This window comes from Microcebus murinus, chromosome 16 (assembly GCF_040939455.1).
Source record: "Microcebus murinus isolate Inina chromosome 16, M.murinus_Inina_mat1.0, whole genome shotgun sequence".
NCBI lineage: Eukaryota > Metazoa > Chordata > Mammalia > Primates > Cheirogaleidae > Microcebus > Microcebus murinus.
In genome coordinates, this window is record NC_134119.1 from 62,195,637 (window position 1) to 62,209,844 (window position 14,208).

The following is a 14,208-nucleotide window of genomic DNA, read 5'->3' on the forward strand; positions in this document are numbered from 1 at the left end:
GCTTTAAATTGTGTGCATATGTGTACTTAATTTAATCCTGAAAGCTAGCTCCATTTTACAGAAGAGTGAACAAGAGGCACAGACGAAGTGAGGCTGTGAATTCAAGTGGTCTGGCTTCAGCCAGCATTCTCCTAACCGCTAGACTGCCTCTGACCGAACGAATGAATGAATGAATGACTCGATCAATCATCATCATCCGGACTGGCCAGGGTCCACATCCTAACTCCCACTTAGCCCGGGGATCCAGGGCCAACCGATTTACCCTCTGGACTTTGGATTCTTTATCGTCAAAGGTCAAGTCCCTCCTAGCTGTGAAGACGTTGGATGCTGGAGGGAAGTGGCTGGGAGACACCACGCGCAGGCACGCACCCAGGACCGCACCGAGGAGGGCGGCAGGAGCTGGGAGGGCAGCGCAGGGTCACCGCCGGTCACCGCCAGGGCCAGGGTGTGGCCGCCTAGAGACGGCCAAAGTCTCCGGCTTCCAGGTTCCTTCCGTTTGCCTTCGCCCTACCTGGGGCGCTGTCTCGGCCCCCCGAACCCCGGGCAGACCTGGGTGACCTGGGAGACCTGCGTGCGATCGTGAGCCCCAGACACCAGGCGGCGGCGGTGGTCTGGGAGAAATCTGGCGGCGGGGAGAGGAGCCTGCCCGCGGGCGGGGGGATGGGCTGGCCGCCCCGCCCCCCGCCTGACTTCGCCGGGGAGGGAGCCGCCCGGCCCCCGCCCTGACTGGCCCAGCCGCGTGGAGCGCCGGGGAGGAGGAGACGGAGCCGACCTGCGGCGATGGAGGCGGCCGGCACCTGGGCGCTGCTGCTCCTGCTGCTGCTGCTGCTGCTGACGCGGGCGCTGCCCGGGATCCGGGCCCGCGGCCACCTGCCCCCCGGGCCCGCGCCGCTGCCGCTGCTGGGGAGCCTCCTGCAGCTGCGGCCCGGGGCGTTTTACTCGGGGTTCGTGCGGGTGAGGGGCCGCGGGGACGCCCTGGGTCGGGGCGGGGGTCCACGGCCCGGAGCGGGAGGGGTCCCCTGGGAGAGAAGACGGGGCCTTCGGGTATCCCGGGGAGCAGGTAGGGGCAGGGGTCCCAGGGCAGGGGACCCACGGTGTCCTGGGGTGGGGGGAGCAGGTTGTCCGGGGCGAGAAGGGCAGGGGTACCCGCAGAGAGGGTCCTTGGGGTGGGGCCGAGACCTCTGCCCGCAGAATCCTGGGAAGGTGATGGGCAGGGACCGGGCGGAGAGAGGCGGGAGCAGGCAGGCTTGTCACAGGGCGAGAGGTCGCCCGGGCACGCAGGTGAGGTGCGCTAAGGCGGAGACAAAGGGGAAAGGGCAGAGGAGGGCGGGGGTGGGGGGTGGAGGCCAAGAAGAGGCTGGGGGCGCGGCAGGCTCTCGGGGTCCGGGCCGGAGGCATCTGTCTGCAGAGGACCCCGGGTGGGAGGATGGGTGGAGCCCCCCTGCGAGGGAGCTGGGAGTTCCTGGGACGGAGGAGGGAAGGAGGGAGAGCCAGAAGGCAGGCGAGGCAGCCCCGGCCTGTGGGGTGGGGATAGAAAGAAGCCCGAGGTTCCCCACTGAAAAAGGATTCTGGGGGACTTCAAAGACATGGAGAAGGGGGTGGGTCTCTGGGGAGAGACGCTCAGCAGCGTCTGCTCCAAAATTCGAGGGCTTTGCAGTGATTGGAAGGGGTGGTCTGGTCTTTGAGGCCAAGGGCGCTGAGGAATTAAGGGAGACCAGAGCTGGTTCTGGGATGTCCCAGGGTCAGAGGTTAGGTAGGAAGGATGTGAGGAGGTGGGGACTGTAGGATGCCTTGGGGGAGGGGTCACTTTGGTGAAGGGGTCTAGGAGCCTCCCAAGGGGGCTATTTCCGCTTGTGGGGACAAGGGGCAGGTTCCTGGTGGAGGGTGCAGAAGCTAGACCAGAGAGTGACAGAGGCCATGATGCAGACACCTTGGCTGGGAGGGGCGGCAGCCTGCCCCCCAGCACCCACCCCTTCCGCCTCCCGCCCCCAGCTGAGCAAGCAGTATGGACCAGTGTTCACCGTGTACCTGGGCCCCTGGCGGCGCGTGGTGGTCCTGGTTGGGCACGAGGCTGTGCAGGAGGCCCTGGGAGGCCAGGCTGAGGACTTCAGTGGGCGAGGAACACTGGCGACGCTGGACGGGACTTTTGACGGCCATGGTGAGTGATGGGGGCTGGGGGGGCACTGGGCCCCTCACTCTAAGCCGACCACCACTTACTGGTATGCGACATGGCCTGGTGCCTCTGTGTCCTCATCTGCAAAGTCACAGGCTGATCATAGCGCCTATCACACAGGGTTGTAAAGATTGGAGGAGGACTGTGCCTTGTGCAAAGTGAGCACTCGTCAATTACCAGGTTGTGTTGGGGACAGCAGTCACTGACCCCAGTGAAGTCCTGGGGCCCGGGAAGAAGCGTGAGAGAGCGTTCAAGGCACTGGGAATTGGTGGGCGAGGACTCAAAACACAGAAACCATCCTCTGTGTCATGGCGGAAGGCAGGAGGCCTATGCTAGGCGCTGCCACGTGACACAGCAGTGACCAAGACAGTCCCAGTCCTGCTCCCCCAGGGCACCCAGGCTGCTGGGAAGACAGACCCTTCGCCAGACAGTGGCAGGGCCCACAGATGTCAGGGCCAGATGGGGACGCACGGGGAGAAGGGTCAGGATGGGATGGGGGCACAGGCAGAGGGGTTGGGACAGGGATGGGAGGCGCTGGGACAGGAGGAAGCCAGGTCAGGTGACTGACCCAGCCTGTTTGGTGGAGGATCTTCAGGAAGTCTTCCTGAAAGAGGATGTCTGAGATGAGACTCATAAGATGAGTGAGAAGGGTGTTCCAGGCGGAGAGACTAGTGCATATAAAAGCATGAAGATGCAGCCGGGCACAGTGGCTCACGCCCGTAATCCTAGCACTCTGGGAGGCAGAGGCAGGTGGATCGTTTGAGGTCAGGAGTTCGAGACCAGCCTGAGCAAGAGCGAGACCCTGTCTCTACTAAAAAAATAGAAAGAAATTAGCTGGACAACTTAAAATATATAGAAAAAAGTTAGCCGGGCATGGTGGTGCATGCCTGTAGTCCCAGCACTTGGGAGGCTGAGGCAGGAGGATCGCTTGAGCCCAGGAGTTTGAGGTTGCTGTGAGCTAGGCTGACGCCAGGGCACTCTAGCCCAGGCAACAGAGTGAGACAAAAAAAATAAAAATAAAAATAAAAGCATGGAGATGGGAGAATCAGCATTCATTTATTCATCCGATACATCTTCATTATGCCTGGCTCTGTCCTGGGGACACAAAAGTGGCCAAGACAGATGTGGTGTCCTCTCTTAACTGTGGGAGAGGCAGGGAGTAGAATTCTAAAAAAAAAAAAGAAGTACAGCCGAGAGGGCAAGGCACGGGGCACAGAGGACCTGTACAGGAGTGGGTATGGAGAAGTCAGGGAAGGCTTCTCGGAGGAGGTGACATTAGAACCGAGATGTGGAGGATGAGTGGCGTAGCTGCCCAAGGATGGGAGCAGAGCTGGGTGAGAGTGACTCAGGCAGAGGGAGCAGCTGGGGCCAAGGCCTAGAGGGGGATCCTGACTCCTTTGAGGAAGCGAAAGGAGACCAGTGCGGTGTAGCGGGATGAGTAATTACGCGGAGACGTGAGTGGGAGTCCTGGGCATGCAAGGCCTGTGAGTCACGCCAGAGCCTTCAGGCTTTTGGTTTTCCCGGGAGCGATAGATTTTAAAGCAGGGAAGATCGGCAATCAGAGTTAGAAAGTCCTCTGGTTGCTGCATGAAAGGGCAAAACTGAAGTCTGGGAGACCAGGGAAGGGACTGGGTAGGCCAGGGCTGGGGCCCAGTGGGATTGGAGGGAGGGGAGGTTGGGAGAGTTATCAGGGCGAAACCTCGGGCTCTGGCCAGGGGACAGGGCATGGATGGTGAGCTGAGATAGTGGGAGGAGGCCAGGTGCGGTAGCTCACACCTGTAATCCTAGCACTCTGAGAGGCCGAGGCGGGTGGATTGCTCGAGGTCAGGAGTTCGAAACCAGCCTGAGCACAAGCGCAAGACCCCCGTCTCTACTATAAATAGAGAGAAATTAATTGGTCCAACTAATATATATATATATAAAAAACAGCCGGGCATGGTGGTGCATGCCTGTAGTCCCAGCTACTTGGGAGGCTGAGGCAGGAGGATCACTTGTCCCCAGGAATTTGAGGTTGCTGTGAGCTAGGCTGACGCCACGGCACTCACTCTAGCCTGGGCAACAAAGCGAGACTCTGTCTCAAAAAGAAAAAGATAGTGGGAGGAGAGATACTGAGGCCTGTTTGGGACACAGTGCGGAGGGTGGTGCAAGGGACACACAGGAGGAGGTGTCCAGGAAGCCACTACAGGGTGGCTTTGAACAGATGGAAACATTAACCTCGGGGAAGGCGAGGGGCTGTCTGGAGCAGGTGTCTTAGATGAAGGAGGAAAACAGTTGCAGATCCATCCTCCTGCCTCTCTGTGCAACCTCCAAGCTGTGTGGGACAAGGGACCCGGGACTCCATAAATGCTGGGGTGGGTGGATGGGAGGGGAGGAGGGAAGCCGAGGAAAAGAAGGGTAAAATGTGGGTGGAAGGAAGACAACTTGGCTCGCCCTGGTTAATTAAGGAGCAGAAGAAGCCTGGATCATCCCAGTTACCTGTTGTTCAGAAGAACGTACCCTCTGCCGCAAGGTCAAAGGATGGAGGAACCAGTTGGCCAATGCATTTATTGAGCACCTACTGAGTCCTCATCCCTGGGCTAGGCTGGGATGGACTCAGGGGCTTGAAGAGTCCCCTCGGGGGTACCCCGCTAGGAGGAAGGGGGTAGTCCTGGGGAATGGAGAGGGGTGCCGGTCCCTCCTTGAGTCTAGCCTTCTGTGCAGGGGTCTTTTTCTCCAACGGGGAGCCGTGGAGGCGGCTGAGGAAGTTCACCATGCTCGCCCTGCGGGACCTGGGCATGGGGAAGCGGGCAGGCGAGGAGCAGATCCAGGCGGAGGCCCAGCATCTGGTGCAGGCGTTCCAGGGGACAAACGGTCAGCAGGGCGGGTCAGCCCAAGGTCCCTGGGCAGTCCCCGGGAGGAATGAGTGAGAAACGCAGCCTTGGACTCTAGGGCTGTCTCTCACTGGGTGTCGCCACATCTCTTTCTGTGTCCCTTGGTGCTGCCATCTCACTTTCTCTTGGTCTCCGTCTCTCCTTCTGCCCCTTTTCTTTCCTTTTCTCTGTTTTTCTGGCCCTAAGTCTGTCTGGTTTCTCTCTCCCTGGTGTGTCTCTGCCCGTTGCTCTGTTTCTGTCTTTCTCCCTGTCTGTCTCTCTCTACCGATCTGTATCCCTGTCTGTCTGTCTGTCTCTCTCTGGTCGGGTCCAGCCCACCTTGGCTCCTCTCCGCCCAGCTCCATCCCAGCCTCCTCCCTGTCCTCTGCTCCCCCTAGGACAACCATTCGATCCCTCCCTGCTGCTGGCCCAGGCCACCTCCAACGTCGCCTGCTCCCTTGTCTTTGGCCTCCGCTTCCCCTACGAGGATGAGGAGTTCCAGGCCGTGGTCCGGGCAGCTGGCGGTACCCTGCTGGGGGTCAGCTCCCCATGGGGCCAGGTAAGTGGCTGGGACCCCTCTCTGGCTGCCTTCCCCGAAGGTTCCTGCTGAGCCTCCCCGAGAACCAGCCTCCCTTCTTCCCTGCAGACCTACGAGATGTTCTCCTGGCTGCTGCACCCCCTGCCGGGCCCCCACAGGCAGCTCTTCCGCCATCTGGGCACGCTGGCTGCCTTCGCTGTCCGCCAGGTGCAGCGGCACCAGGGGAGCCTGGACGCCTCGTGCCCGGCACGCGACCTGGTTGATGCCTTCCTGCTGAAGATGGCGCAGGTGGGAAACGGGCTCGGGGGGTCCCCTAAAATGGGACTGGTGGCCTGGCTGGCACCCAGCTGGGTGTCCCTTTGGATCTCGGTCTCTCTCTCCCTCTCTCTGCATGTCTCTCTGTGTATGTAAGTCTCTGCACGTGTGTGCACATCTCTATGCGTCCATCCGTCTGTCTGTCTGTCTCTTTTGGTACGTTGTTCTCACTGCCTCTGCCCACCCCACACCTGCAGTGTGTCTGTGCCGGGCTCTGTCTCTCCTGCATCCCTCCTCTGCCTCCTCCCTCCTCCCTCCGCCCTGTGCTCAGGCTCCATGCCCAGGGTCCTGCCACCAGCAATTTCCAGACACATCACTCCCTCCCCCGCTGCCCCCCCCCCGCTCCACTACCCACACTGGACATTTTATGGGAAATCATGATCATTTAAGCATGAAACCTTGCAAAATCAAGTTATGTTGATAGAGTCTACTTTATTAATTATATGAGAACAATTTAATATTATATGAGAAAATGAATCTGACTCCTAAGGAAATAACTCATTTGGAATTGTACAAACTTTGGAACTATGTGGGATTCAGGGCCACATCCTTTGAATAAGTGCAGCCACCCTGTTTTTGGAGAAAGAAAATTTTTCTTAACCCTGTGGCCCCATTTCTTTTCTCTTTCATTTAAAAATTTGTTTTTATTGGCCGGGCGCGGTGGCTCATGCCTATAATCCTAGCACTCTGGGAGGCCGAGGCGGGAGGATAGCTTGAGCTCAGGATTTCGAGACCAGCTTGAGCAAGAGTGAGACACCATCTCTACTAAAAAAAAATTAAAAATAAAATAAATTTTAAAAATTGTTTTTAATTTTTAATTATAGTAAAATATACATAACATAAAATTTATAGTAATATAGTAAAATACGCATGCCAAATATACATATCTTAAAATTTACCATCTTAACTGTTTTTCCTTATTTATTTATTTATTTTTTGCGTGTGTATGTGTGTGTGTGTATGTGTGTGTGTGGAGATGGGGTCTGACTGTGTTGCCCAGGGTAGTCTCAAACTCCTGGCCTCAAGCAATCCTCCCACCTCAGCCTCCTAAAGTGCTGGGATTACAGGCATAAGCCACCATGCCTAGCCAATGGATTTTTTCTTTTTGAGAGACAAAGCCTCACTCTGTTGTCCAGGCTAGAGTATAGTGGTACAATCATAGCTCACTGCCTGGAACTCCTAGCCTACAGCAATCCTCCTGCCTTGGCCTCCCAAAGTGCTGGGATTGCAAACATAAGCCACCTTGCCTGGCCCACCATTTATTTATTTATTTATTTTTAATTTTTTTGAGACAGAGTCTTGCTGTGTTGCCCGGGCTAGAGTGCCGAGGCTTTAGCCTAGCTCGCAGCAACCTCAAACTCCTGGGCTCAAGCAATCCTTCTTCCTCAGCCTCCCGAGTAGCTGAGACTACAAGCATGTGCCACCATGCCCGGCTAATTTTTCTATATAGATTTTTACTTGTCCAGCTAATTTCTTTCTATTTTGTTTTTTTAGTAGAGACAAGATCTCACTCTTGCTCAGGCTGGTCTCAAACTCCTGACCTCTAGCAATCCTCCTGCCTCGGCCTCCCAGAGTGCTAGGATTACAGGCGAGGCCCACCATTTTTAAGTGTACTGTTTATGAGTGTTAAGTATATTCACGTTGTCGTGCAACCAACCTCCAGAACTCTCTTAGTGTTACAAAACTACAAAACTCTCTTAGTGTTACAAAATCTCTGTACCTGTCAAACAGCAACTCCCATTCCCACAACCCCTGGCAACCACCATTTGACTTTCTGTAATTTTTTTTTTTTTTAAGACAGGGTCTTGCTTTGTCACCTAGGCTAGAGTGCAGTGGTAAGATCATAGCTCACTGTAACCTTGAACTCCTGGGCACAAGCGATCCTCCTACCTCAGCCTCCCAAGAAGCTGGGACTACAGGCATGCGCCACCATGCCCAGTCAATCTATTTTCTGTGGAGATGGGGTCTGGCTATATTGCCCAGGATGGTCTCAAACTCTTAGCCCCAAGTGATCCTCCCACCTTGGCCTCCCAAAGTGCTGGGATTACTGGCACGAGCTACCACACCTGGCCTCTATAAATTTAATCACTCTAGGTATCTCATATAAGTGGAGTCATATAATATTTGTCCCTTTTGACTGGCTTATTTCACTTAACATAATGTCCTCAAGGTTCATCCATGTTATAGCATGCGATAGGACCCCTGCCTTTGCAAGCCTGAACAGCATTTCACTGTATGTATGTTACGTTCTGTGTATCCATTCATCCATCAGTGGACAAATGGGTTGCTTCCACCTCTTGCTATTGTAACTGCTGTTAGGAACATGGGTGTACAATTATCTCTTTAAGTCCCTGCTTTCATTTTTGGGGTATATTCCCAGAATTCAAATTGCTGGATCATATGATAATTTAATTTTTAATTATTTGAGGAACTGCTATACTGTTTTCCATAGTGGCTGTACCATTTTACATTCCCACCAAAGGAGTTTTTGTTTTTTTTTTTGTTTTTTTTTTGAGACAGAGTCTCACTTTGTTGCCCAGGCTAGAGTGAGTGCCGTGGCATTAGCCTGGCTCACAGCAACCTCAATCTCCGGGGCTCAGTGATCCTACTGCCTCAGCCTCCCGAGTAGCTGGGACTACAGGCATGCGCCACCATGCCCGGCTAATTTTTTGTATATATATTTTTAGTTGGTCAATTGATTTATTTCTATTTTTGGTAGAGACGGGGTCTCGCTCAGGCTGGTTTCGAACTCCTGACCTTGAGCAATCCGCCCGCCTTGGCCTCCCAAAGTGCTAGGATTACAGGCGTGAGCCACCACGCCCGGCCCCCAAAGGAGTTTTTGTTTCAGTGTCTCCATGTCTTCACCAAGACTTGTTTGCTGTGTATTTTTGCTAGTAGCAATTCTTTTTCCTTTTTCCAAAATGTTTCGACCAGAGAGAACTAACATCAGGGACCCACATCCCAACCTTTCCTGAACATTTATTGAAACTGACAGTGATTGCACCTGCTGTGCTGCACCCCATGCCTGGCTGCCTAGGCCTTTACTTGCCTGGTTTTTCCCAGGAGGAACAAGACCCAAACACGGAATTCACAGAGAAGAACTTGCTGATGACGGTCACTTACCTGCTATTCGCCGGGACGATGACGGTCAGCGCCACGATCTGCTACACCCTCCTGCTCCTGGTGAAATATCCTCAGGTCCAAAGTGAGAGCCTTTCCGCCAGCCAGGCCTTGGGGACAGAAAGGAGGGTGCAAGAGGGGGAAACGTGCAGGCGGAATAGACAGGCTGAGTCAGATCCGGGAAGCAGGAATGCGTGTGGCGTTTGGGGTATCTGAGCAGTGAGAAAAAGTTGGGGGGCTGCCGGTTGCAGTGTGAAGTGTAGTGAGAGAGAAGCAGGAGGTGTCTGCAGGGCCTTGTCACCTCGGTGGTTTGTCATGTGCCTTATCCTGAGCAGGCAGCCTCATGGAGGAACTCTGAGCAGAGGCACATTTGCATTTGAGAAAAATGCTCAGGGCTGCCCTGAAGAGAGAGGCCTGGGCCAGGCTGGGGGGGGGCTGTGGAAAATGGAAAGAGAGGGGAGGTGTCCAGGGACAGGCCCGGGGAAGTGGGGGACATGGGGCCACCCTGAGACGGGGACAGGAGGGATGAGGAACTGGTTTCAGGGAGAGACACCAAGTCAAGTTTGGAATCATCTGAGTCTGAGCCTGGGGCCACGCTGGGGGAGGCAGCCAGGAGGCCAGGAGACACCCAGGTGAGGATGGGAGATGAAGAGTTGGGATGATCAGAGCGCTGGCAGGAACCGAGGCTGTGGTGATTAGGGAGGGTGCCTGGGCAAGAGGCAGGTCTGGGAATGAGCCCTGAGGGACTCCGGCATTTTAGGGTCAGCTATATTGAATGCTAAAGGGCTACTGAGATCGGCCAACCTGGGAGTTGGGAGTTGGGGTCCTTGGTGGAGTGGCATCAGCTGTGACTTTGGGCAAGTGACTTGGGCTCTCTGGGCCTCAGTTTTCTCATCTGGGAAATGGGAATAGATAATAGCACCTACCTCGTAGGGTTGCTGTGGGAGTTAGGGAAGGATAGATGGAGTGCCCAGCACGCAGGATGTCCCGTGGGCTCAGGGCTAAGGGAGGGCTGGGGGACTGCTCCTCCCTCCTGCTGGCCTCACCCCAAACTACAGCTACCCAAGAAGATGAAGGAAGGTCGCAGGGCCGCACCCCACCTCTGACCCTACCTCTCTTCTCGCATGCAGAGCGTGTGCGTGAGGAGCTGACGCGGGAGCTGGGGGCTGGCCGGGCGCCAGGCCTGGGGGACCGTACCCGCCTCCCTTACACCGACGCGGTTCTGCACGAGGCGCAGCGCCTCCTGGCCCTGGTGCCCATGGGAATACCCCGTGCGCTCACGCGGACCACCCGCTTCCGGGGCTACACCCTGCCTCAGGTTGGTACGCAGCACAGCCGGGGCCTGAGCGGGAGGAGGTTGCTGTTGGTGTCTTTCTGACTTTTTCTTAATCTTAGTGTCTGTCTGTCTGTCTGTCTGTCTGTCCCTCTGTCTCCACACCCCGCTGCGTCTTCCTCCTGCTCTGTCTGACATCGCCCTCTGCATTTGTACTCTTTCTTTTCCTCTGTGCATGTGTTTCTCTTGCCGTTTCATTCTGTGTCTGGGCTCGGTTTCCCCCTCTGTCCAACAGATACCCCAACGCCACCTCCTTCCAAGGCGGTTGGGACAGTCAGATGAGGTGACACGCGCAGCGAAGCAGTTTGAGAACTAACAGAGGCCCTCCTCGCCCTTAGCCCCTGCTACAGACACACGCAGACACACACGTTCGCCTGGTCACAAACACACAGACTTTCAGTCCCTGCCTCTTCATTGCAGAGCAGCTCAGACCCAGAACCGCCAGGGGGCGATGTTTCCCTAGAAACCCCAGAGCTCAGTGCCAGCGGCCCCCTGTCCCGCTTCACTGCAAAAGCAAAGCCAACGACAGTTAGGATCCAGTCCTGCTGTTTCCTAACTGGGGCCTTGGGCAAATCCCTCGCCCTCTAAACCTCAATATACACCTCTTCTAAATTGGCAATAATAATAGTATCAACTTGGAACTGTGATATAACGCTTGCAAAATACCAACTCAGCGCCTGGTGGAGGGGGAGTTCTGCGCACATGGCGGCTGCAATATGAAGATAGCGATGACAGCAGTGATCAGTACCCGAGAACTTGCTCTGTGCCGGGTGTTATTCTGAATGCTTCACGTATCATCTTATTCAGTCTTCAAAGCAACCTTATATGATTATCATGCCCATGTTACAGATGAAGAAACTGAGAGTTTGAAAGGTTAAAAGACTTGCCGGGATCACCCAGCCTGCAAGCAGTGGAGGCAGGATTTAGACCGAGAACCTATGCTTTAACCACTACCCTCTGCCTTTCTCTTATTTTAACAGCAATAACATGACCCTGTCTTTTTTCCTGGAATCTCCCCTCAACCTTCCCAACTCAGACCCCCAGTAGCAGAGTCCCTGGCAAAATAGGTCTTACCCCCTGTCCTTGCCTGACGCTCCCCACCTGCCTTCATCCTACACCCCACAGTCCCCAGGAGCATGGAAGCTCTGATCTTGGCAAGGGGGCTGCCACTGGCCCTGAACCTGGGCAGGTGGAGCCTTCTTAGACAGCTCTCACCCCTATCCTCGCCTTGTATCTCTGAAAGACCATAGCCCCAGGCAGCTAGACTCTCAGACGTTCAGCGACAAGGTGGCTTAGGACAGCTGAACCACCTCATACCAACCCCCAAAGTTTCAAAAGAAAATATAAAAATAACAAGCTCTGCCATGTCCAAATGGTTACCTTGGGCAAGTTGCTGAAGTTCCCTGGACCTCAGTTTCCCCATGTTTAAAATGGGGATAATATCCATACCTGCCTCCTAGGCTTGCTCAGGTGACTCAGAGAGTTTGTGTCTGTGTGTTTTTTGTGTGTGTGCAATGCGTGTATCTGTTACATATGAGATAATAACAAAGTTCCTGGCCCATCATAAGCACTCAACAAATGTAGATGTCATTACGTTTTTGTGAACTGGTGGCCCTGGCACTCCAGGCTTGTGTCCTGCACTTGGAACCGGACGGCCTGGGGTGCCGAGAGGTTTGCACGTTGATTGCGATGTCCCCGCAGGGCACTGAGGTCTTCCCCCTCATCGGCTCTGTCCTGCACGACCCTGAGGTCTTCGAGCAGCCCGAGGAGTTCAACCCAGGCCGCTTCCTGGATGCGGACGGGCGGTTCAGGAAGCACAAGGCATTCCTGCCCTTCTCCTTAGGTACCTGCTGGGTCCTTAGGTAGCACTGGGGGCGTGGCCGGCTCTGGGCGTCTGTGCCAGCTGGGGGGCTCCCTCCTGGCACCCCGGGCTCGCTGTTGCTCCCCCCACCCGCCGTCCCCTCCACGGGCCTGGGCGAGGACGGCCGCTCAGCCCCGTCTCCTCCTCCCCAGGGAAGCGCGTCTGCCTTGGGGAGGGCCTGGCGCGAGCGGAGCTCTTCCTGGTCTTCACGGCCATCCTGCAGGCCTTCTCGCTGGAGAGCCCCTGCCCGCCCGGCTCCCTGAGCCTCCAGCCAGCTGTCAGCGGCCTCTTCAACGTCCCCCCAGCCTTCCAGCTGCAGGTGCGGCCTGCCGGCCTCCACCCCGCCGTGCAGACCAGATGAAGGCAGGAGCTTTGGAGGCAGGGGCCGCCTGGGACGGTTGCTCCCGCCTCGAATGGGCGTGGGCGGGGCTGTGTCTCTAGAGCCACAAGGCCACACCACGGACAGCCACACTCGCACACCTGCGGCTGTGTGCTCGAGCCAGTCCCGCGGTCACAGCCCACACGCTCACCGGGCCCACGCCGCTGTCGGGACACGCAGCCACTCGCCCGTGCCACCTACGGGGGCCTCGGGCAGCTGCTGCACACGCTTTCCCCGGACATAGATTTGGTCCGTCTGGAGTCGCAATCGCGCGCCCAGGTAACCCACCGACTCGCGTACCACGCAACTCCCGGGACCTCAGTCCACGCACGTGTGGGAGTGCAGCGCCACGTGCACAGCTCACGCACTCTTTGTTCCTCACACGCATCAGTGCCACCGTCCCTGAGTGCCTGGCGCAGAGAACAGCGCAGCCCCGTCACGGGTCACGCCACAGCCAGACACCCCTGTCTGTGGCCCCAGCACGCGCCCCCGAGGTGGCTGCACCGCTCTCCAGGCGCGCGACCACTGATGTCCACGCGCCCCAACCACTGGGCCGCACAGCCAGGCCACAGTGACATTGGCCCGGCTCCCCTGAGTTTCTTCCCACTGAGACGCACCACTCCTGGGGAGGCGGGGTCCCCAGCCACCTCCATAATGTCAACTCTCAAAGTTGCCCCTCGCCAGGCTCTCTGATCCACAAATCCTCCCCGTGCAAACACATCGCCGCGGGCTGCAACTGTGCACACGGACCTTGCACACGCGAGGACTCTGAGACCAGAGGAATAGCCGCCCACCCCGTGCTCCCGTGTGTGTAACCGTGCCGGAAGCAGCCCCTGCTACACGCGCACACTCTGACCCATGGCCCCTGCTTGGCGTCAGAGTCCCCTTTAGACCCGGTGGAAGGGCCTAAAAGTCCTGGAAGGGCCTAAAAGACCGAGTCGGGGCCACTTCCAATTCCCGGTGTCAGGGAAGGAGACAGATCTGACATCCTTGTCACTTAACAGTCCCGGTTTTTGCAATAAAAGTTTGTTTCTGGCCCGTGGCCCTAGTGTGTGTGTGAGCGCGTCAGTCATTGTGAGTAAGGGGTGGGGACAGAGGGGTCCACCCCTCCCCTGAGGCCGGGCGAGAGCTGAAAAACATGGCCGCGCCCACCGTGGCTGTTGACATCAGTACCAGATGTGGAGTGGGGGGAGGGAAGGGCGGGGCGGGGCTGGCCCGGGGCCTCCCTCCCAGGCTGGGCCAAGGTGTCTGGCCGCCCCAGCATGGGCAAACAGAGGGTGACCCACGCCTGACTGCAGGTCTTCAAGGCCTCCTCGGCCAGGAAAAGACTGAAGTCGACCAGGTTCAGACCCCTGGGACTCTCCAAATCTAAAAGCAGACGCTTAAACCCAGGCACTAGAGGACACGCAGACCCCAACGCTTCACCCTCCTCCTCCTCCTCCACCCTTTCTCTCCTGCCTTCCCTTCGCAGGGAAACCAGAGGCATCTTTTTACTTTGTAATTATCTAGTAAGGAAGTTTTCAAACATACACAAAAGGAGAATGACACAATGAGCCCATCACCCAACCTCATTCAATAATAAACTTTCTGCTGCCTTTGTTTCATCTGTCACTTTTTATAAAGATTTTTTTTTTTTTTTT

At 56.4% G+C, this 14,208-nt stretch overlaps 1 protein-coding gene across 2 annotated transcripts; it reads left to right on the plus strand.

The window, feature by feature from the left end:
* Positions 1 to 705: 705 nt before the first annotated feature.
* CYP2S1 (cytochrome P450 family 2 subfamily S member 1) lies at positions 706 to 13,610 on the plus strand. 2 transcript variants are annotated; one of them, XM_012760761.2, is made up of 9 exons: positions 709 to 954; positions 1,993 to 2,158; positions 4,874 to 5,023; positions 5,421 to 5,581; positions 5,669 to 5,848; positions 8,939 to 9,080; positions 10,126 to 10,313; positions 12,030 to 12,171; positions 12,342 to 13,610. In XM_012760761.2, exons 1-9 carry the CDS (start codon positions 781 to 783, stop codon positions 12,548 to 12,550), a joined length of 1,512 nt encoding a protein of 503 aa, XP_012616215.2. In that variant the 5' UTR covers positions 709 to 780; the 3' UTR covers positions 12,551 to 13,610. The 2 variants fall into 2 exon arrangements, with proteins under 2 accessions (XP_012616218.2, XP_012616215.2); XM_012760764.2 differs by lacking the exons at positions 12,030 to 12,171; positions 12,342 to 13,610 and adding an exon at positions 10,564 to 11,640 and having other exon boundaries at positions 706 to 954.
* Positions 13,611 to 14,208: the final 598 nt, after the last annotated feature.